The sequence below is a fragment of the Leopardus geoffroyi genome, chromosome E3 (assembly GCF_018350155.1).
Source record: "Leopardus geoffroyi isolate Oge1 chromosome E3, O.geoffroyi_Oge1_pat1.0, whole genome shotgun sequence".
Lineage (NCBI taxonomy): Eukaryota > Metazoa > Chordata > Mammalia > Carnivora > Felidae > Leopardus > Leopardus geoffroyi.
Genome location: NC_059340.1, coordinates 23,019,052 through 23,043,278, shown reverse-complemented (window position 1 = coordinate 23,043,278; position 24,227 = coordinate 23,019,052). Strand labels below are relative to the sequence as shown.

The following is a 24,227-nucleotide window of genomic DNA, read 5'->3' as shown; positions in this document are numbered from 1 at the left end:
GGTTGGGCAAGCAAAGCCAAGAAAGGTCTTTGTGGTGGATATATATATATATATATATATATATATATATATATATATGAGATGTGTATATACATATATATACATACACGTACGCTCACACACACACACACACACACACACACAGACACACACACACATATAATAATAATTGTGCTCCTCCCCTACCTCTGCAGTGTGTGCGTATGTGTGTGTAAGTGTGTGGAGCCACAGGCCTTTCCGAATGAGTGACAGCGGGAGTCCATCCCTCCAGGAGACGCGTGCAGAATGACCAATGGGATGGAGGCGGGGTGGATGGGCACCAGTCTCTGCAGAGGCCGGGTGGAATCCGTCGCGCCCACCCTTGCCACCTCCCACCCCCAGTCCCCGTCGGTCCTTCCGCTCTGGGTTCCCCAGGGGGCGCACCCAAGGTGCTCATCCCCTTAATGCAACCTCAGGCGCAGGAGTGGGGCAGGGGGCGAGGCTCAGGGCTGACGATAGCAGGCTGCGGTCCCCGCGCCGCAGCGCTGCGGCGGTGAACACTTCGCTGGGAGGCCGGCAGTCTCAGGGGTGCCAATATGTAAAGCAGCTGGCGGCGCTGGGCGGGGCCTGGGCGCGATGCAAATGAAGGAGGCGGGGCCTGCCCGGGGCTCCGCCTCCCTCCCCCGCAGCTGGGGCCAGCGGTGCCAAGCGCAGCTGGACGAGCGGCGGCAGCTGGGCGAGTGACAGCCTCAGCTCCGCGCGCCGCGGCGGCCAGAGCCGGCGCAGGGGAAGCGCCCGCGGCCCCGGGCGGCAGCAGCGGCCGCCTCCTCGCGCGCCTCCTGGGCCCGCAGCCCGCGCTCCCGCGGCCCCGGGGCCGGCACCTCTCGGCTCCCGCTCCCCGCGCGCAAGATGGCTGACCCGGCTGCGGGGCCGCCGCCGAGCGAGGGCGAGGAGAGCACCGTGCGCTTCGCCCGCAAAGGCGCCCTCCGGCAGAAAAACGTGCACGAGGTGAAGAACCACAAATTCACCGCCCGCTTCTTCAAGCAGCCCACCTTCTGCAGCCACTGCACCGACTTCATCTGGTGAGAGCGCGCCGGCGCAGGGCACCTTCCCGGGGCCCCGAGGGCAGCGCCGCGCGCGGGGCCCCCCTCTCCGCGTCCCCGAGGGGGGGACGAGCGCCGCCGGGCCCCGCATCCCCGGCTCCCCGCCCCGGACGCCCGGGTGCACAGTCCTGCGGCTTCCTCCTCCCCGGCCCCAGACGGCCGGCCGCGGGGCGCCTCCTGCCCGCTCTTCTTCCCAGCCGCCTCGGGAGAGCCCCGGGGCCGCGTCGCGGGCGCTGGTTCTCCGGCTGCTCCGAGCGCGGGGTGGCTGCCCCTCCCTGGAGGGCAGCGCCTCGAGTGCCCGCTCGCTCGGGGTTCCCCGTCTCCCCGCCTCTTTCCAGGCTCGCGGCGCCCGCACCCCTCTCCTCCTTTCCGGGGGCAGTGCCCTGGGTGTCCTGTCTATCTCCCTGCGGGCGTGGGGCATCCTTTCCTCCCCTTCTGTGTCTCCCGCCGTGCCGCCCCGGGTTATCTCTTACTGCTCTTTCCTGCGGGCCAGGGTTCCCCTTTGCGCTCCTCAGTTTTCCCCTCGCTTCACAGCGGACACCTTTATTCCCAGCTCTCGCCCCGTCCCTCTAGACATGGGGAGCCCTTTCTCTCTTCGCAGCCCCCTGGGGAACCCCACCACACGGGGTCTTTCTCATCCTCCCTCTGGATGTGGCTTTATCTCTTCTCTTTCCCCGAAGGTGCCGGGGCATCTCTGTGGGCAGATCTCCCGCCTGCCCCCCACCCTCCCTGCGACGGAAAGGCTCCCCCCATCCCGCCACCTGGTGGTCGCAGCCTCTCTCTTCTGCCTTCTGAGGGGGAGGTGGGGGTTACCGTCGAGCTCCCAGCTGCCCCCTCCCCCAAAGGCGGAAGACTCTTGGGCACCCGCCTGTGGCTAGGAGGTTGCACCTGGGGTAGAGGGACCGGGGAAGGGGGGTGACGTGGGGGAACTAGCTGGTGGCTGGGCCCCTAGGGCTGCCTGACATGCCTGTTTCTGCCTTTGCAGGGGCTTCGGGAAGCAAGGATTCCAGTGCCAAGGTAGGCTGTGGGGCTCTGGGGATGCCCAGTTTGTGGGAAGAGATGGTGAAAAAGACTTTCTAGAAGTGACTGAGTTAGGCAGGGAGTGAAGGAATCGTATCTGTCAGAGTGACATGCCAAGCTAGGAATGCATCACCACAAAAGGGTCCTTTTAAGGCGTGTGTTTATTATGTGGGGGCAATGATGCTTCATCCAGGACAGGTGAGTGCCATGAGAGACCCTATTTCTGCCTTCCCGGCTGGAAGAGCCTGAACCTATCTTGCTTGGCCAGTCCTGCTTCTGGAAGAAGTGTCTCCAGGGGCCATTTCTGGGAGGATCCCTTCCTCAGAGAGGCCCTTCCTCATCTCACAGAGAGAGGTTCTATCTCTCCCCCTGCTTCACAGAAGTCTCCACAGGTGGCTGCCGCCTCTGCATATGGTGCATCCCCTAGAAAAGTGACCGGGGTTGTCCCCTGGGCCTCCTCCCTCTCTGAAAGAGGTCGTTCCAGATGGGGTGCCTCGCCGATGCTGATTGCCTTTCCATCTTCTGGCTACCTACAGGAAGGACTCCAAGTGACTGGTTACCTGGGTCTTTGCACCTGGTTTGAGATCCTTGACCCTAGCCAGAGATGCTCAACCTAGTAGTGACTTGTACTCCTGTGTAAGGTGGCCTTGGCCATTTCTCACTGCAAACTCGCTCTCCATGGTCAAATTCCCTGTGGACTTGTTTAGTCCTTAGGGTATCCAACATTTTTTGAGTTTGATGTCCACATTCAGAACTGGGAGATTTCACATACATCTTTGAATTTCCAGCTTCGAGTTTGCTGAGAATTGGTCCTACTTTCTTGTTGGAACAGTCATTTGGAGTTATTTTTATAGTTGGGGGGGGGGCACACATTCACCATTTTATCTCAGTCCTTCCCAACCGGGCCCGCCTCACCCAGAATTTCTGTCTCTGGTAGGCATTCAAGTTTGCAACTTCTGTTCTGGCAAGTTTTTTTTTTTTTTTTTCCCGCCTCCCCAATTCTGAGCCATGTGTGGTTGAGTTTGGTGAGAAATGTCTCATTTCTGGGGCATGTCTTAGGGGCAAATTGACCACACTGGGGAGCGGGGTTTAGATCAGGAGAAGAAAGCATTTGAGCATTCAAGAGTCTGTGACGTGACTTAGTACTGATTTTTTTTTTTTTTTTTTTTTGTTATAGCACCTCCAACCCTCCAGGGAAAAGTCCAGTGATCCCTGGTGAGTGTAGGTGGCATTGTCAGTCATACACGGTGCTCTCATTGTGGCACTGCTGTCTTCTGAGACTCTCAGGTTCCTTCACCTGAGATCCAGGGAAGAGCTGGCTCATACAGTGAGCCTTCAGACCTTCCCAGCCTCTCTTACCAAGATGTGGAGCCCCAGCCAGCCTCACACTCTGCACCAGAGAACTTCCTAAATCCCTTTATAATTTTTTTCCAGTTTTACATACTCTCTTTTTTAAAGTTTATTTATTTATTTTGAGAGAGAGAGAGAGAGAAGGTACACGTGAGCAGAGGAGGGGCAGAGAGAGAGAGAGAAAGAGAGAGAATCCCAAGCAGGTTCCACATTGTCAGCACAGAGCCCGACATGAGGCTTGAACCCACGAACCATGGGATCATGACCTGAGCTGAAATCAAGAGTCGGACACTTAACCGACTGAGCCGCCCAGGTGCCCCTCCAGTTTTATATGCTCTTATTTTAATTTTATTATTATTATTTTAATTGAAGTATAATTAACATCCAGTGTTATGTTAGTTTCAGGTCTTTCCAAATCCCTTTAAAGTGGCAACAGCTTAGGCTCTTTTGCAAACAGATTGTTTTCTAGAACTTTGGCCCCCGAAGCAGAATATCAGTGGTGTCTTAGTGCTGGAATGTGTAGATGATCTTTGAGGTTACCTTTCACTTCCATGCATCTGTTTCTGTCTTTGTCTCTTGCTGGTGTCCAGGGTGATTTTTGAACATTTTTATTGCTGCTTTCCCATCCGCTCTGCAGTCACTGATGCTTGGGGAAGTCACTCTGGATGTGTAGGTGATGACATACCTGAAGCAGGAGATCCCGTTTTTCAAAGCTTGGAAAGTGGTAGGAATTTTCTGGTGTAGTGAGAGTAAAGCAGAATTAAAGTTTCTCATCAAATACGGCAACTTCAGAGGTAGAAGTACTTACGATTATTATTATTATTATTATTATTATTATTATTATTATTAATCACCTTTATTTTTCTCCTGTCCCTGAGGGGCAGTGTAGGGTAGTGCACATACATGTATAGGCCATCAGGCAGGTCACTGTGGGTTTGAATTTGGCTTCGAGGCTTCCCAGCTGTGTTATTGAGCTCAGGTGTCTTGTGTATAAAATGGGTCCAATAAACAGGACCTACCTTAAAAAGTTGCTGAGTAGCCCAAAGCTGTTGCATGGGAGATGTTTGGATCAGAGCTTAGCACAGAGTAAGTGCTCAGAAAAGATCAGCCCCTGGGATTGTCCCCCAGATCCCCCGAGGTGGGGGCTGGTGTGAGAGAAGACTGTCCCTAGAGAGTTGCTTTGCCATGGAACCAGCTGCTAGGTGAGAGCTGAAATCCAGCTGTGAACATCTGGTCACCCATGTCACTGTTTTGGCAGTTTATTCCATCTGGGCTGGAGTGGGAAGGAGCAAGAGAGAGGGGATAGGGTGGATTGGCAGCCCCTGACATAGAGATGCTTAGGTTGGAGGGAGGCGTCCAGGAAGGGGAGAAGGTTATCTTCTGAGGGGCAGAGAGAGAGAGAGAGAGAGAGAGAGAGAGAATCCCTTGAGGGGTAGAGAGAGAGTGCGGAGCCTGAACTCACTCAAAGTGGGGCTCGATGTCATGAACTATGAGATCATGACCTGAGCTGAAGTGTGATGCTTAACTGACTGAGCCACCCAGGCACCCCAAGAATACATAAGGTTTTAGTTTCTTACATTAGTCAGAGGTCCAGAGCCCAGGGTCCTATCTCCTTTCAGTTTTCTGCTCCACCATCCAGGAGGTGACAATTAGCTCATGGTCTAAGAAGGATGCTAGATTATCCAGTCATCTGTTTCAGCCAGCAGGAAGGAGGAAAGGGTAAAAAGACAGGCAAAGGTCACATGCTCACTCTCCCTTATGGAACTTGCTGCAAGATACTTCTGCGTCTGAGCTATTAGCTAGAACTTAATCGTATACCCACACCATGTTACAAAGGGGTATATGGAAAATGTGGTGTTAAATTCAAGTTGTCCTGTTCCTGGCTACAAGTTAGGGTGGCGGTGTTCCATTTCAAAAGTAGAAGGGGAGAGGGGGTTTAGTCTGTGCCATTCTTGGGTAGGAGTTGTGTAAGATGATCCTAAGGCAGGGAACCCCCTGAGCCTCCGTGCTCCATCGTGCTGCCGTGGAAATTGGGGATGCTGGGATGGGCTGAGGGAGGAAGGATGGAAAGTCCATCTGCCATGGGAAATCACGGATTTCTGTGTGATCAGGGGAGCTTATGAATAGATTCCCTTGTTTTTGTACTGCTAGAGGACAAAATTCTAGATTGCCATAAAATTTCTCCCCTTTTTGTTACCCACGGTCTCTGTGTTCTATAAAACTACTCTCTGTGAGGTAGCTTAAGGCCTCTGGTGACAGAGTGCTAGGGCTGAACATCTGTATTATGAAACTAAATTCTGGATAATAAATGGGACCCTCAGAGAAGCAAGGCCGACTTTTCTCTGGCATTCTTTTTTTTTTTTTTTTTTTTTTAATTTTTTAACGTTTATTTAGTTTTGAGACAGAGAGAGACAGAGCATGAACAGGGGAGGGGCAGAGAGAGAGGGAGACACAGAATCAGAAGCAGGCTCCAGGCTCTGAGCCGTCAGCCCAGAGCCCGACGCGGGGCTCGAACTCACGGACTGCGAGATTGTGACCTGAGCTGAAGTCAGACGCTTAACCGACTGAGCCACCCAGGCGCCCCCTCTGGCATTCTTTAGAGGACCTTAGAACTTGCATTTGTGTGTTAATTGTAATGAAAACAAGACTTTGGGTGGAATTAGACTCTTACCCCAAGAAGCTTTTGCAGTTTGGCAGAGAAAAACTAATTAAAAAAAATTTTTTTTAAATGTTTATTTATTTTTGAGAGAGAGAGAGAGAGAGAGGGAGAGAGAGAAAGAAAGCAGGGGAGGGGCAGAGAGAGCGGGAGACACAGAATCTGAAGCAGGCTCCAGGCCCTGAGCTGTCAGCACAGAGCCCGATGTGGGGCTCAAACTCATGAACTGTGAGATCATGACCTGACCTGAAGTCAGATGCTTAACCTACTGAACCACCCAGGAGCCCCAAAACTGTTGTTTTTTTTTTTTTAAAAGGAAGTCACTTTAGTATAAACAGGCAAGCAATACAATTTAGAGATTCAGAATTCATAGCATGGGTTTAGAGTCAGGTAGAACTGAGTTTCAATCTCTGCTCTGCCACCTACTTGCTTTGTGAACTTGGGCAAGTCATCCACCTGTAGTGGCCTCAGTTTCCTCATCTGTAAAATGGGGCTAATAGTACCTATCTCATAGAGTTATGGTATACACCAAGGTATAAGAGAAATATCCACAGTAAGTATCCATGACTCTAAGTGAGACGATCATTATTACTTGATTCATGGTAGGAAACTCTGTCAAAGTGGGAGAGTTCATTCTGGAAGTCATTGAATGACTAGGCCACTTTCGTGTATTTAGGTAGGTTTTCCTCTCAGATGTGTTTCTTCATAGACTTTGGGCAGCACCATTGAGTGCACTGCTTAGCCAGCCAGGCTTGTTTAGATTCTCTTTTCTCACCCTTTCCTCGTGAGAAAGATCTCAACTTGTCAGGGACTCTCTAGAAAAACCCCAGCTCACTAGTTTTCTGACTATGAAAACCTAGCAGGGATGATTATAATGAGTAAGCCAGCTCTTCCCTTTCCTGTGTAGATTTGAAAGCGGTTTTCTTAACCTTTTAATAGAAGTTATTCTGTAAGAACCCCAAAATGTTGCATGAATTCAAACATTGCCGTTTTTATCCACGTTTAACTCTATGGGATACAAGTTTATTTTCGTGTGTAGTCAACACATAGAGATTAAAGTGGGCTCTTTTTAAAAACAACAATCAAAGCTGAATCAAAGGTTAATTTTATTTTTGGCATAGTTTTCCCTGGCAACTTACAATGTGATATCTTATACTTTAGGTAGGACTTTCTCATAAAGAGGGTTTTTTTTGGTTTTTTTGTTTGTTGGCTTGTTTTTTGTACAATCGGTAAGTCAGGCTGTGAGCTACTGAAGCAGCCTTCTATTATTCCATTTCCCTTCCAGAAGCAGATCCCAGAGGACTGTGAGTGAAACTCTGCTCACCTCTTAGCTTTTTCTGAATGTGTCCTGAGGGTTCAATGTGGGTAAAAGGCAGAAGCTTTTTGACTTGTATTTGATGGTTTGACTTTTTTATTTTTTCCACCTGAAGTGGGATTTTAGGCCCAAAGTCCCATTTGAAATAAAAATCTTCAGGTGAGGGGTGCGTGGGTGGCTCAATGAGTTAAACGTCTGACTCTTGATTTTGGCTCAGGTCATGATCTCAGGGTTTGATTCCTGAGATTGAGATCCACCTCAGGCTCTGCCCTGATAGTGTGGAAGCCTGCTTGGGATTCTTTCTCTCTTCCTCTCTCTCTGTCCCTCCCCTGCTCACGTGCATGCTCTCTCTCTTTCAAAAATAAATATTCAAAAAATTTAAAAACCGGTAACCCCACATTGGGCTCTCTGCTGTCAGCACAGAGCCTGCTTTGGATTGTGTCTCCCTCTCTCTGCTCCTCCCCTGGTCATGCGAGCTCGCGCTCTCTCCCTCCAAAATAAACAAACATTAAAAAAATATTTAAGTGAATTAATGTTGGGTCTTAAAAAGGAGGGCTGATTTGTTGGAGAGGCAACAGTAAATTCATTTTGAGCTGTCAAGCACTCAGGGCAAACTCAAAAAGCTTTGTCACTGGGCAACAGAATGCCTTTCTAAGTAAATATGGAAAATACCACCTTTGGAAATGTAACTGATATGATATGCAGGTTCTTAGAAAGTAATTAAAAAAAATATGTTGTTTCTGAGTACTGGTGATACTCCAGGTGTCCTGCCTAGAACCACGTCCAGCATGTTTATGGTGTCTTTGGGTCAAGAAAGAAAAAGATAACAGAGAAAGTAATTGGTCAAAGGATGAACCAAAGGTTTGACAGTTATTTATATGTATTCTTGTTATTGGAGTCTCTCTTTCTTCTTTCTCTGTCTTTTTCTGCCTAGCTTTCTGTTTCTGTCTCTGTGAGTACGCACACACGTGTGTATATAAAAAACATATGTAACTACATCAGTATGTCACAGTTTTGAGAATATGCATCTCCTTTTGATGCTTTTCAGCTACAGGTAGTTAAATTACTACTAAGTACAATTTAAAATCCGTGTTCTGCTCCTTTGACTTTGTAGTCTAATTACTTCTTGGGTGGGTAGAGGGATCAGCTGAATATTTCACCATCTCTGGATGATGCATTCAAAAGCTTGGTCTCATCATTTTTGGCATTTGATCTAATTTCATGGATCCTTTGGCTTGACTCATCCTATTTCTCCATTAAAATTGTGTGATATTATATAGATAGATTGTTGGGCTTTTTATGGGGTGTACAAAATCCACAGTGTTTACATGTGGCATTTGGGGGTGTGATGGCTGCTTGAAAATCTGGTAGGAACCTTATATATTTACATGCATTTATGCATCCATCCATTTCCCTCCATCCCTCCATCCGTTTATCATTCTATATATCCATTCATGCTTCCAAAAAATATTCACTCATTAAGTTCTACATGTCAGGAATTATTTTAGATGGCAGGAATACTATGGTGAATGAGCTCAAGAAGATCCTAATGTCATACAGCTTACAGTGTAAATATTCTGTGAATCATGGGGCGCCTGGGTTGCTCAGTCGGTTGAGCGTCCAACTTCAGCCCAGGTCATCATCTCACAGTTTGTGAGTTCAAGCCCCATGTTGGGCTCTGTGCTGTCAGTGTAGGGCCCCCTTCGGATCCTCTGTCCCCCCTGCCCCGCCCTGTGCCTCCCCCACTTGAGCTCTCTCTCAAAAATAAATAAACATTAAAAGATCAATATTCTACCAATCATTGTAACCATATTTAAGCTTACTTTTGTTAAGCACTTTGTAGGAAGTGTACAGGGTGCATGAGAATTTATAAGGGGGATGCTACCCTATGCAACGGTTGGGGTGGAGTCAGGGAATTCTTTGGTCTGAGAATGAAAAACCAAAAACGAAAGGCAAATAACTTCCCATCCTTCGAAGTAATTGGAGAAAGTCTGAGTTGCCAGGGAGCCAGAGCTAAAAAATCTGTATTGTGTGAAGCTGCTCATATCCTGGGTGAAGATACAGAGAAGGTCTTATCTCTGTCACATTCTGCAGAGAAGCCCTGAATCTTTCCTTGTGCCATGGTCGCGAGTAAGATGAATATTTAGTAGAATCAGATAGCTACCTGAAGACGGCTTCTCTCCCAGTTCGACAAAGAACTTCATCACCTCCTGGCTAATAACTCAGATAATGAACTGGCTTCCTTTTTGTTTTAGGGGTTGCAGTTTGAGGTGGAGAAAAAATCAGATCATTTCAGAGGTGGAGGAACAAGTTTGAGCTGACAGGTTGAGAATAAGTAAAAAGGGAGCGTAAAGCATTTCAGTGAGAAGCATCTGAACGGAAAGCCAGTTTTGAGGGACACAGGATTACTCGCCTTGACTCCCAGATACCTTCCTTACCCTGGGTCGAGGTCTGATGTTCTACAGCTGTTTATTTTGTTGGCTTAGGCGGTGTTTGCTTTCATTTGGAAGGTAATTTGTAAGTAGTTTCACAGTAAGCCTCATTGAATCACATGCAGAAAATGATCTCCGTCTTTTCTGGTCTCGGTTTGGTGCTAACATGTCTTTAATGCCTCGCTAACACAAATTTGGGCACTTAATAGATGCTTTTTATTTTTTATTATAAAAGAACTACAGGGGATTATGAGCACAGAGGGGTATGTTAGTTTCTACCGTTAAACCATCCTCCCCACACCCGCTTTTGCCTAATGTCAAGCCTCGTCCTGTTTTACCTCTGGGTCTAATTTCATACTGGCTGTTCCTTCCTGTGAATAGAGAAGGAGCATCATTGTTTTTCCTGGAAATGGTTGGTGTTGGAAGAAAACTCGATGTAGCTGAGAATTGAAAGACATCACAATTGTAGGCTCCAGTGAGGTTTGGAAGAGACGGTGGCTTTTATTCAGGAGTATCAATCTTTTAATATTACTATTGGTATTGTTGCTGTTACTTTTTATTGTCCTCTGTCTTGCTTGTTTGTGTCTCCTGGATGTCTCCTTTTCCCTCAGCCCACACACAGAGCGTTGCCCTACTGAGTCAGAAGGGGAACTGAGACCCAGACTAGGAGGGTTCAGATGCCTTCCTGTTGAGTCTTGGCATTTACTAAGTAGATGGAAATTAATTTAGCTCAACAATAACCATGTTCCCAGGTGGGGGAGGGGGGGGCGGGAATTTTAGACTCTTTCTTCTTTTATCTTGCTGCTGTCCAGTGACCAGACTTTGGGTTTCTAGATAGGCAGTATAAATTGAATTGAGAGTACAGGCTCAAAAAATCCGATAGGCCTGATTTCAAATCCTGCTCTGTCTCCGTGACTCTATGACCCTGGGCTGGTGAAGCATGATCCTGCTTGATCCAACGATCTATCTCTCCATCTATCTACCCACCAACCCACTCACTAATCCGTTCATCTATCTATTCAGCCATTTTTCCATCTGCTATCCATTCATCCATCAATTCACCCAACCATCCATCCATTCCACCATCCATCTAGCCATCTGTCCATCTGTCCATTCATTCACTCAGCAAATATTTGAGTGCCTACCATGTTTCAGGTACTATTTTAGGCACTGGAACTAGAGCAGTGAACCAGACAGAGTCCCTGACCTCATGGAATTTACATTCTAGTGGAAGAAGAACAGTAACTAATAAATAACTTGGAAGAAATGTATTGTAAAATGTCCCGTTGCAGTATGGGCTTTGGAGAGGAATCTATCCTTGTGCCCTTGACGATCTTCCTGGTCATTTGTGGGGAGAACAGCACATGGCCAGTTAGTTCTGCCACATAAATGAGAAGTGGGATGACATCCTTACTCCTGGGAGGGGTGGAGAAGATTCCACAGAGGAGGTAACATTTGGGAACAATCTTACAGCAGGAGTGGGAGTTCCCAGATTGACAGGAGGCTGGGGGCTGGGAAGGGTGTTTCACGCAGAGGACAACTCAAGTTGAACACACAAAGGAGAGAACAGAGCACATGCAGGGGATGGGAAGGAGGGTGTGCTTGGGTCGGGGAGGGGCGGCGCTTGGAGATCAACGTCATATAGGAGGGTTTGGACCTTGTGAAGGCAGGATAGTGACTAGGAGGTGCTTGTTGTCATTGTTCTAAAAAGGGTGAGGGAAGTGGCTAAACGTGTGGAAAAGAGGAGCATGAATCGCATTTGAAACAGTAATTGCTGTGACTCAGATCCCGAAATTCCAGGCTTGTGGGCTTGGAGGGCAGGTACGAGAAGCTGAAATGACCATTTAGAGGCTGTGGGGGGTGTCACCGGAGCACTGAGGGTCTCACGTCGTAGAGAGACGTTTGGATTTTCGTGTCAGTCATATTGTTGATTGTTCTATTTTGGGAGGTGGTTACTGGGTTATTTTTACGGTTCTAACAATAGGGATATCTCTCTTCCCTGCATCCTTAGGCGGAGAGGGCCGTGGAAATGATTTTTCCTCTGAAAGGAATCCTCCCACTGCCTTTCTCCCGCCCGGCTGCTGTCACTTATCCAACACGTGTTAATGGAGCCCATGCTGCATGGGTAGTGAGGAGTTTGTGCTTTGGAAATTGAAAGGCATTGCCTCAAATCTTGGCTTCTTGGTACAGGGCCGAGGAACATATTTCCTTAAACACTTTGAGCTTCTGTTGCTTTAGAGGTAAAAGGAAACAATAGTATCTTGTTTAGAGGGCACACGTCCAGTAATTCCTTAGTGCCTCGCCTGACGTGCACCGAGCGCTTGATAAATGGCAGCTATTTGCATTTATTCCTGGGGCTGGGTGCCGTCTTGTCCTTACTGACTCTATAATCCAGTTGGGGAGGCAAGTGCAATGAACCTGAGTCAAGGACTTGATGCAAGAATGAACGTGTTTACACGCTGTGGGCAATAGTATTAGGTGCAGGTGCAACTCACAATGTTTCTGAGTGAGAAACTCTTAGCTGGGGTCAGAGCTGTGACAGGAACACGGGTGAGCAACAGTGTTTTCTGTGCAACAGTTTCCTGGCTTTGGAATCTTTAATTTGTGGGAAACCTCCGAAGCTGAATTGAGATCTGTGATGGTCCCATCTGCTGTCTTCATTTTGAAAACGTGTTGATGGCATTTCAACTTTAAATAGATTTCTGACCATTTCACTTTTTAAATTTTGAGTTCCCTTCATCCTCCAGATGGAATGTTTACGTGCTCTTTTGGGTTGAAGAAGAAGCTGCCAAATGATGTGGGTGAAGGTGGAGGGTGAAGTCTGCAGGACTGCCTCTAGTCTTGTGATGGTGCGCTTGGGTGATTTTTAGGAGCTAACCATATTTTGAAGATCTCCTTTCCCTCCCCAAAGTGGGGGCCATTATTTAGAATTTTGGCGTTGCTGCAAATGAGAATTTCAATAGTTATCTGGGTTGTTTTTATGTATATGGTAAAATGTATGGTTGGGAGTATTAATAATTCTATCTGGGCCAAATAGTGCATCTAGGGAAGGAAGATCGGCATATAGAATGGCAAGGGACCTCTTTGTATTTCAGTTAGATACTCATCTTTTTAAAAAAAATTTTTTTTCTTCTTCTTTTTTTAAAAGCTTATTTTTGAGGGAAAGAGAGGGAGAGAGAGAGAGAGAGAGAGAGAATGCGCTTGTGAGCATGAGCATGAAAGGGGTAGAGAGAAAGAGAGAGAACCCCAAGCAGGCTTTGCACTGTTAGCACAGAGCTCAACCTGAGGCTTGATCTCATGAACTGTGAGATGATGAACTGAGCCGAAATCAAGAGTTGGACGCTTAACTGACTGAGCCACGCAGGCGCCCCAGATACACCTCTTTGGATGGCTGGCATTTCTGTTCTTCCCAGGATTAAGTCCAGAGCCTTTCATATGAGTTACAAGTCCTTGTCTGCCCTGGGTCCTCATGAACCTCGCTTGTACCTCCCTTTTACCCACTTTTCACTTTCTAGCTGAAGACCCAACTTGTCTTCTTCAACCATGATATGCTCCTACCTACCCCAGGGCATTTGCACATGCTCTGTTTTCAGCTTCAATTGCTCTTTCCTCTCCTCTCCCCCAGCTTGCCTCCTACTCCTCCTTCAAAACTTTGCTCAGTGTCACTTCTTCAGAGAGGCCTTCCCTGCTTTTCCAAACCGGGTCCCCCCTCGTACTATCCCATAACTCCTTGTCAGCTTTACATTTTCTAATTGTATGTTAGTTTGAGTGTTTAGTCTTTGCCACCAGCGTGTCAGTTTTGTGAGAGTAGGGGCCACATCTGTCTCACTTCCTGTTCTTTCTCAAGTACCCAGCTCCAAACCTGGCTCATAGGATGTGCTCAGTAAATACCTGTTGACTGAACAGAATGGTATAGGGGAGAAATGACTGTAAGAGGGAGTCCTGTGATTTGGGTTTTGGTGCTAGTTTTCTATGGCTTGATCTGTGATTTTTATGAGAACTATATCACTTTCTAGTTTACAGGCTTTGATCACTTTTGTTTGAACTCTCCCCCTCCCATTCCCCCACCCCCAGCAAATTGCCCTTCATAGAGCCTGTTGGGAAATGATTTGCAAAAATATGTGAATGCTGCTAACCTGGGGACACAGTCTCATGCTTTGCCTGTGTTTCTCTGTGAAGATGAACAGTTCCTCTCCTGAAGTCCCTGCCTTTGTTCATCATGGGCCCTGGTGGACTGGAGTGAAAAGAATGTCTTCCAATATAACATATGCTAGAAGCCACCTCAGTTGTCTAATAGCAGAATAGTGGACACACAATGGAATATCTTACAGCAACGTACGGGAACAAACTGCAGCTATGTGTAACATAAATGACTCTCCCAGGGGTAACGACAGCTGCAAAAGCCAGGCACCGTACCTTCTGTATGATCCCATTTACTTGATGTTCAGGAGCCGGTGAAAGTAACTAGAGGGGTCAGAAGGGAGGACAGCCATTACCTGGGGGTAATCCCTGAGAGAGGCTTCTGGGATGCCACCAATGTTCTGTTTCTTGATCTGAGTGCTGGTTATACTGATGTGTTCAGATCATGACATTTCACTGAGCTGTATACTTGTAAGCACTTTTCTGTTATTATACTTTAATAGAACATTTATTTTGTTATTATTTTTTTAACGTTTATTTATCTTTGAGAGAGAGACGGACAGAGTGCGAGTAGGGGTGGGGAGCAGAGAGAGAGGGAGACACAGAATCTGAAGCAGGTCCAGGCTCTGAGCTGTCAGCACAGAGCCTGATGCGGGGCTCGAACTCACGGAGATCATGCCCTGAGCTGAAGTCGGATGCTTAACCGACTGGGCCACCCAGGGGCCCCTTAATAGAACATTTAAAAAGCAAGTGTAAATCACTGAGGCTGAACCTCAAAAATATCAGCTGGGACTTTTTTAGTTGTGCACACAGAAGTGACATCTGTATGGGAGACGAGCACCTTCTGGAGTCAGTCACTGAGGGCTGGTACCGTTTGCCTTCTTGGGGGGACATCTGCTTCTTATTTCAATGTTGCCCATCGGGTGCAAACTGTAGAACCGGGAAGCCAGGGCATTCTGACAATTTTCCCATCAAATAATTTAGTTCTGCTAATACACGGAAAACTTGGAGCTCAAACTGTTTTTAGGGCTTGCATTTAAAAACGTCTGTAATGGGGGACCTGGGTGGCTCGGTTGGTTAAGCGTCCGACTTCGGCTCAGGTCATGATCTCACGGTTTGCGACTTGGAGCCCCAGGTCGGGCTCTGTGCTGACAGCTTGGAGCCTGGAGCCTGCTTCGGATTCTGTGTTTCCCCCTCTCTCTGCCCCTCCCCCATTCATGCTCTGTCTTTCTCTCTGAAAAATAAATAAAAACATTGAAAATATATTAAAAGAAAAAAACAAAACATCTATGCTAGTTAACGTACTAGTAAGAATCTGTTAAAGCTGCTGTAACAGATAAGCCTTAAAGTCTCTGCAGCTTAACAGAAAGAGATTTCTTTCTCTCTCATGGCCCAGACCATTGTGGGTGATCCTGGTCAGGCATTTTTCCACGCAGTCATTGAGGGTTCCAGCTTTCTCTCCATTAGCCCAATGGATGGGGAGAAAACATGAGAAAGCACACTCATTTCTTTTTTTAATAATTTTTTTAATGTTTATTTTATTTTTTTAAGTTTATTTATTTATTTTGAGAGAGAGCGAGAGAGAGCATAAGTGGGGTAGGGTCAGAGAGAAGGAGAGACAGAATCCCAAGCAGGCTCCACATCATCAGTGCAAAGCTGGATGCAGGGCTTGAACTCACGAACTGTGAGATCACCACCTGAGCCGAAGTCGGAGGCTCAACTAACTGAGGTGCCCCAAGAGCACACTCATTTCCTAACTGCTCCAGCCTGAAAGGGACATATGTCACTTCTGCTCACCTTCTGGTGGCACAGGGAGGGCTGTGTCGACTGCGAGGGGCACTGGCACATGTCAGCCAGCTCTGTCTGGTGGGAAAACATGTAGGTGAACACAGCAAGCCCTGCCCTGGTCCCCACAGCCGTGATTTCCTTTTCCTTTGGGATGATGTATCCGATTTGATCTCTCACTTGTCTTCAGTAAAAACAGATGTGCAACTCTAGACCTCTTCATCTTATCAAACATATGAGGGTATGTTTGGGGGAGAGCCTGGTCTGTTTTGCTGCAAAGTATGAAATGGAGAAGCACTCTCCTTGTTTTTAGGTATTAGAACAGTCTGGTGCTTGTCACAAGTGGTAGTTTGCCAGCCGGTCAGAATTCTTGGCTCTCCTGGTTGCCGGTGGACGTCGTAAACACTTCTATGTTCTTTTCTTTTGCTTATTTGTCACCATTCCTGTAGACGAATCCTTTGGTGGTTCTGCTTTTGGCTATCTGGACATCTAGTAGACCAATTACCTGTTGTGTGTTACAAATCACCTCAAACTTTAGTGGCTTAAAATAACTACCATTTTATTTAGCTCTTCTTTCTGTGGGTCAGTGATTTGGGCTGGGCTCAGCTGTGTGACCCTTCTGGTCTGGACAGGGGTTGGCGGTTGCTGGCTGGGCTCACACATCTGGGGCCCCTGCTGATGGGCCTGGGACGCCGGGGCCTTTCTCCAGGTGGTCTCTTGTCTTCCATCAGGCTAGCCTGTGCATCGTCTCACGGAGGTGAGCATGTTCCCGGTGCACAAAGCCGTGGCTGGAAGGCCTCTTGAAGCCTCGGCTTGGAGTTGCACAGTGTCACTTGTGACATATTTGGTCAGTGAAAGCAAGCCACAAGCCCATCCCAGAATTAAAGGAGGAAATAAAGGAGGAAATGGGCTCTTCCTCTTGCTGGGAGAAGCTGCAAAGTATGGCTGGCGTTTTGGGGAACCTATCAGACCAATTTCAGGCCCGCATGACTGCTTAGCTCTAGAAAACATGCCCCCATACAGGGCGCGTCTGCTGAAGTGTACTGGCTTCTGTGGCGGGTCCTGAGTGAGTGCCCACTTTTTGCACCTGATAAGAGCACCTACCTCATAGGGAAGAGGCGGGGCCAAATGATATGTTGTTGTGTAACAGGCACAGCGCGGGGCTTGGCACACAGGACACGCTGAATTCTAACACCATCGCCACTGAATACTGCCACCATTACTCCCAACCATCTGGGTCCTGCCTTGTGCTTGGTGCTGCACCAAGAGCTTGAGATTTGGAACATGAGGTCCTGGCCCTTGCCGGGGGAGATCCTCAAAGAGACAGACACGAGAGTGAATTTGTGTGATCCAGTGTGGCGAGTGTGATTATAGAGCTGTGGTGGGATAGGATGAGGTCAAGGGCATGGGGTCAGACATCAGCTCCTCTGCCGAGCACGTGTGGAGTCCTTTCTTAGCCTCTTTAATCTTTGGTGTCTCGTCTGTGGGATGAAGGTGAGGATCCTGAGCCTACCTCCCAGGGCACCATGTAGATCGAACGAGACATGGTATGCAAAGACATGTGATTGCTCGTTAAATGTTAGCTCTGGAAACAAAAAAAAAAAAGGTCTCAAAAATACCCTCGGAAAAATGTCCTGAGGTCAGCACTCTCACTTAGTTTTCCTCCTGTGACTTTGGCCAGTATCATTGCTGCTTTGTCTTAAAAGATGAAGATCTGCACACAGGTGGCTTATTGGAGAATCAGGTCTGGGGCACGACATGCATGAGGGATTGAGGGAAGCAGGGAAAGAGGCTGGCTGCATCCTGGTGCAGTAGTTGTAATAGAGACCAAAGCCAATCCGTGGCTGGAGCTGGGATGGCCCTTCAGAAGTGGGACGATGGTGGCGGGGGCTGGGGGCGCCTGGGTGGCTCAGTCGGTTAAGCTCCTGACTCTTGATTTCGGCTCAGGTCATGATCTCATGGTTTGTGGGTTCAAGCCCCGCATTGGGCTCTGTGCTGACAGCGTGGAGCCTGCTTGGGATTCTCTCTCTCTCCCTCTCTGTCCCTCCCCTGCTTTCTCTCTCTCTCTCAAAATAAATAAATACACTTAGAAAAGAAAGAGGTGGGATGATGGGGACCCGCACCAGGGAGACATTGGTTGAAGGCTGCTCTTCGGAAGGTGGCATGACCATGGGGAGGGAGGATGCACCTGTGAGCCTTAGGCTTCAACACCCCCAGATGCAGGGGGAAGGAGTACCTTGTCCCTAGAGGGGTGAGGAGGAATCCAATCCATGCTTCCAGGTGTCTTTTAGAGGTTAGCTCCAAACTGTGTCTTCTTGATCATTAGTAAGCCTGTGGGGTTTCACTGGCCCTTTCACAGAACTGATTTATTTGCTGTCTGGGTTCAGAGACCGTATCTTGTCAGCACCAGAATATTATTTACAGAGAGTCTTAATCCGAGTAAGCCTAGGGCATGAGATTGGCTTGCCCACGGCCACCCAGCTCCTAGGAAGGAGATCTGGTGTTCACATAGCTGACCTGACTTCCCCTATACCCTGTCTTGCCAGCCTGTTTTCTAAGCCTGGACTCTGTGACTTCAATGCCTTGTTGCCCTTGACCCTTACACCTCATTGCAGCTCCACTCAGGGATGAGTTTTCTTGAATTCCTCTAAATGTATTTTTTAACTGGATCGTCACTCATGAAGGGTCATGAAATCAATTTAGTAGGTCATGAACACCATGAACAAATAGAAAACTGTCAGAATGGATAATACTCAGGAAGCGTAAGTATTGCCGCATAAAACTTTTATTTCACGCGCGTGTACGTAGGCACGCGTGAACTGGGTCAAATGTGAAGTGTTTCTCACTATGGGTAATGGTCAGTGCAGTTTGAAAATCACTGTGAACAGTATAGAGCAGAGGCCCTGGAGGCTCGTGAAATTGGCCCACGGACTGTGGAGGCTTTATTTCTTTCTAGAGAGGATATAAATGCATTATTTTGAATTCTTTATAATTAGAGGTTGTATTTTCACTCCGTCACAATATCCCAAGATTATTTTGATCGGTATCTTTGAGCTTTCAGATATCACTGATGAGAGTTCTTTTTCCGAATAGAATTCTAAGTATAGGATAAGAGGTTTTGAAAGTGGAATTGTTGGGTTCGGTGGAACTACTTGTCCTGACCTGAGTACTGTCTCTAGTGCTAGCATAGAGCCGTCCCGCTCCTGCAGAGAGAAGGAACTGATTATCCTGGGGGATGCTGTGGGTTGAGAGAGAAGTGTTCTGCGAACAGAATCAGCATAGAGGAGGAGCTGGGTAAGGTCTGCACAGAGCTTCCGGGAGACGTGGGAACGGCATGCTCGCGAGGAGGTGCCTCGTATCCCCGTATCCCCGTGGTTGCCTCCAGCTGGGATTTCCAAGGGCTGAGGTCAGTATGTGTTTATATTCTCTGGGGTTCCCGATAGGAGGGGCCCAAATGACAGCTGGTCTCATTGTTTTCCCCTTCAGACCTTCTCTGATTTGGTGCCCGAGGCCCCCAGTGGGGGTCAGGCTGCCCCAGATGGGACAAAAAGTCAAGTGCAAGGGAAAAAATGAAATCAGGGGTAGACCTGTTCCTGCTTTGGTGAATGTGTATGTTCTTCTGTAATCCCTATGGGAGGGCTCTCTTAGCTGGGAGAGGAGCTATTTCCTGGACATCTTCAAATAAGGCTTTCAAATGCAGCTCGCTTGAGTTGATGTTTATTGAGTATGTGCTATGTGCCGGGCACTGTTCTATGTGTTTTTTGTATATTAACTTATTTATTTATCTATTTATTAAGTTTATTTTTTTTATTTTAAGAGAGAGAGCACAAACGGGGGAGGGGCAGAGAGAGAGAGGGAGAGCGAGAGAATCCCAAGCAGGCTCTGTGCTGCCTGCTGTGGAGCCTGACATCGGGGCTCAAACCCACAAACCCTGAGATCATGACCTGAGCCTGAACCAGGGGTCAGTCGCTTAACCGACTGAGCCACCCAGGCGCCCCTGTACATTAACTCCTTTAATTCCTACAGAGCCATATAAGGTTGTTCCTGTTATAGTGCCTTTAAGAAGATTTTTCCAGAGTTACATAGAGTCAGGACTGAAACATAGATTTCAGTTCAGGGTTGTATAGAAGGAATGTAGAGTTGAGCGTGATGGGGAAGGGAGGAAAGACAGCTGGTATCTGCGGGCTCGCGATGAGCTGGCCGTTTCTCAGACTGTGTCCCTGTGAATCTTTACCCTCCACTAAGACTTGCTAGGATTGTTGTTCCTGTTCACAGAGGGGGAAACAGGCTGAGTGAGGATAAAGAGTTTTCCTAAGAACTGCAGAGCCTAGACTGAGTTCAGACCCACTGTCTCCTGCGCAGTGAGGGGCTCAGGGTGGGAGAGCTGTGTGGTGGGGAAGGTCCCGGGCAGGGTGAGTGAGAACAGTCAGGCCAGCTCTGGGGTATGTGACCGTGACTAAGATCATCTCCAGAGGCAGTAGCAGCGGGAAAATTGGCAAAATGATGGGATGTGGAAACTCCTAGTGGGAGAAATGTGTGCTTTAATCGTTGTGGGTTTTTGTTGTTGTTGTTTGCTTGTTTTGTTTTTGTTTTGTTGTTTTGTTTTGTTTTCCCAGTGAGGGAGTTTGCATATGTGTAGATTTTTGTTTGTTTGTTTGTTTTTGGCCATAGGATTTTTTTTTTTTTTTTTTTTTTTTTTTTGCCATAGCCCCAAATAAAGAATTCAGAAAGTGACTTCTGGTCTGAGGGCTTGGGGTGGTCATATGACCACAGTCAGCTGATTTCCTTGCATCTTTGTTGCTGAGCTGAGAACTGTCAAAGTCTTGGGTCACTTGGAAGGAAGGGTCACAAACAGCATCTGTGTTCATGGAATGATAATGCTTCCTGGGGACCTGTTCTAATTTGTTGAGGCGCTGAGCTGAATGCTCACACATGATCTCCTTTAAAGCACCTTAGGAGCTAAGTCTCATTTTAACTCCCTGAAGAATCTAGGGCTCAGGGACCTTAAGTAACTTGCCCCAGGTCTTGAAGCTAAGAAGTATTTGAAGAGGGTGACAATCCCAGGCTGGCTGAGTCTGAAGCTCACGGTTCACATACCCTGCCAGGAGCCCTGATCAGCCTTCGGCGGGAGCACGGAAGGCATGGTTTCCATCCCTGTGTGTCTTTTCCAAAATCCACCCAGAGGAGAGTAACAGAGAAGAAATAGCACAGTGTGGTCCAGCTGGTATATTTGGCCGCCCCTTCTGTGTGGGGAAATACAGGGAAACCAGGCATGTTTCTGCTCTCAGGCGGCCCCCAGTCTCCTGGAAAGACCCGTAGATTGAACACGTGTAGCACAGTGTGGTACGTGTTGTAATCGTGCTGGTGGTGGGAACACTGGGGGCATCTCGTTTCCCAGGGTCCTGGGCAGGCTGCACAGAAGGGGCCCAAGTTCCGGGCTGGGTTTTGAGGAAGTTGAGGCAGTGAGGGAATGAGGAAGTGAGTCTGCGAGGTGAGAGAGGATGTGTGAGAGAAGGGACACGTGTTAGGAGGAAGTCGAAGCACCAGGAATGTCAGGCTTCAGGAAGAGAAGATTTGGAGGTGGCAGACAGAAGGCAGGGGAGAGGAAGACTTCTGGGATTAGAAGTGAGCGTGACCTTTCAGGGTGGTGGGCCAACATCTTTAAGTGCTGACAAGAGAGTGTCTAAGTAAGGGAAGGGGACCCCGAGGACACCTTTGGGGAGGGGGGAGGGGAGAAGGGGGAGCATGGGTTAAAATGAACAGAAAAGGGAAAATGGATTGGAAATTAAGTAAGCTTAGAGGCCTGTTGAGAAATTCTTGCCCGTTGGTTTCTATTTGTTTTGTGAAGTAGGGAAAAGAGAAAGATCTAGATTCAAATGCTATGCAAGTATCTTGTCCTTAGCACTCTCATTTTATTTATTTATTTAAAAAAATTAAGTTTTATTTATTTATTTTGAGAGAGAGAGAGAGAGAGAGAGAGAGAGATCACAAGTGGGGGAGGGGCAGACAGAGAGAGGGAGAGAGAAAGAATCCTGAGCAGGCCCTGCACTGTCAGCACAGAGCCCAACCCGGGGCTTGATTTCATGAACTGTGAGATCATGGCCTTGCTGAGATCAAGAGTTGGACACTTAAGTGACTGAGCCACCCAGGTGCCCCTGCACCCTCATTTTTAAACAGGGGTAGATGATAAGGATGGTACCTTCCTCATAGAGTTGTGAGGATCAAACATGGCAATGCCTGGGTGGGGCAGAGCAGTACTTTGCCTGGCACATAGCACAGAAGTAAAGCATATGAATATCGTCAGCTGCTTAGCGAGTTCTTGTTGGGGTATTTGATGAAGGCAGGAATCATAAATAGCAGTAGTAAATTCAAGATGAGAAGATGGCCTGTGGGGAGAGACAGTGAATTCTGTGGGTAAAGACAGTTGAATTTGAGATACCTGTGGTATACTCAGGTCTAGGTATCCAAAAGGCCACTGGGAATATTAAGAAGTCAGGGATGGAGGTAGAGATTTGAGAGTTATTAATATTAATACAGGGCTATATTTTTCTCAAAATATCTAACGCATATTACTGGTCGTTCTCAAAAGAGTTTAATTGTATAAGACATTGAACAACATGGAATTACTTCTTCTTTTTTAATCTCTTCAATTTTCTTTTAATTTTTCTGGTTGCTAAGTTGTCTCAGTTTGGGGCTATCATGCTTAAACATCTTTCTAAAGCATGCTGATCTCCTTTTATTTTTTTATTTTTTACTTTTTAAAAAGTTTATTTATCTTTTTTTTTTTTTTTAGTAATCTCCACACCCAACATGGGGCTTGAACTCATGACCCCAAGATCAAGAGTATCACACGCCACTAACTAACCCAGCCACGCACCCCAGTAGTCTCCCTCTTTAATAAAACCAGGAAGGCAACCTCGTTCCTACTTCCCCAATTCTGGTGGTTGTCTCAGACTGGATGCTTTGGTTGTTAATAACAGAACACTTAACAAACTGTCTGAAGGGAAGTGGCTGGCTCTAGGGTTAGCCTGATTGGGCTTATCAGGGTCATCAAAAACTCAGGATTCTCCCAGTTATTTCTTTGCTATCCTCAAAGTGTCATCAGGATCTCCCCTCTTGGTCCCAAGAAGGCTGTGGTAGGGCCCCGAGAGTCATAGGCTCACAGGACAATGTAACAGCCAGAAGGAAGGGGACACAGGACAAAGGATTTGTCTTTACCTCATGTCATACTTTGAAACTGTGGTAACTTTGACCATGAAAGACAGGGCTGACCAGCCATAAATGGCAGGGTGGAGGGAGGAGGAGATGATCTGTGTCCTTCACGGTGTCATTGAACCACTGAATTAACTACCGCTGATACAGTTCCCTCCCTGGAAATTTTGTTCTGTTAGCTAGCAAATTCTCTTAACCGCTTAAACCTTTTCAAGATGGGTTTTCTGTTACTTGCAGCCAAATGCCTTGCCTCTCATATAATTTCAGAGTATTGCCCCAACCGACTAGCAGTTATTCCTCCCTTTGTTTTTTGGTTTGATTATATTTTTCTCTTGAGATTGGTCCTATTGTCCTGGTTTCTCCTATGTCTGTTGAGTGATTCTAGATTGTATCCTGGACATCGTGTTAATAATGTTGTAGACACGGGATTGAGTTGTGTTTGTCTGAAGAATGTTGATATTTTCGTCCTAGTAAGCTGTTGTCTTGGTTGGACAATAACTGTCTCTTGGACATCAGCTCAGATGTCAATTCCATTTGTTTTATCTTTGAGGCTTCTCTGAGGTTGTCCCACACATGCATGGTTCAGGACTCAGCCAGACACTTGGATAGAGTTTATACACATTTGGGGTCCTCTTCTCTTGGCGCTCTCTGTTCTTAGATTCCCTTCCTACTTTCCAGTAGCTGTGGTTGACCTGAAATCTGCCCTCTGGCTTCGCAAGGCAGAAAAACTTAGGGTTTGGTGTTGGAGTTTTAGCTATTGCTTGCTGCTGACTGGCATGCTCTCCTAGTAAAAGCTAGGCCATTCCCCTTCTGCAAATTTCATTCTTGCCCTCCAGAATCTGACTTCTTTTGTTTACTTTTTAAAAAATTTTGTCCAGAGTTGTACTTGTCGTTCACAGGAAGGTTGGGTGCAGTTGGAATTGGCTTGACCGGACCAGGAACAAAAGCCTTTTTCTGTCTAACATGGGAAAACTGATGCCCAGAGAAGTTAAGCCACTCCCTCAACATCACAGAGCAAGAAAATGGCAGGACCTGGACCCAAACTCAGGTGGCTGCACTCAGTATCCAAGCTCCCTCCAGGATACCTGGCTGTGGATTTGTGCCTGAGAATAGTCTGCCGGTTTGGGTTTAGTTTCATTTTGGCGTGAAAAATGTCAGTCCTTTGAGTGGAGCTGTAGCGGCCACAGAGTTTCATGGTAGCCTTGGGTCAATTTTGTCTTCTAATCAGAATCCCT

The 24,227-nt window shown here is 47.4% G+C and overlaps 1 protein-coding gene across 3 annotated transcripts in view; it reads left to right on the top strand.

The window, feature by feature from the left end:
* The first annotated feature begins 520 nt into the window (after positions 1-520).
* The window catches only part of PRKCB (protein kinase C beta), a 333,375-nt gene continuing 309,668 nt past the window's right edge, over positions 521-24,227 (top strand). The window contains exons 1-2 of one of the 3 annotated variants that reach the window (XM_045461584.1): positions 521-1,061; positions 2,068-2,099. In XM_045461584.1, the coding sequence (XP_045317540.1) occupies positions 889-1,061; positions 2,068-2,099 (205 nt within the window). In that variant the 5' untranslated portion in view covers positions 521-888. Of the gene's footprint in view, positions 1,062-2,067; positions 2,100-4,113; positions 4,247-24,227 lie in introns of those variants that run through there. The other 2 variants (XM_045461583.1, XM_045461585.1) reach the window with 2 other exon arrangements.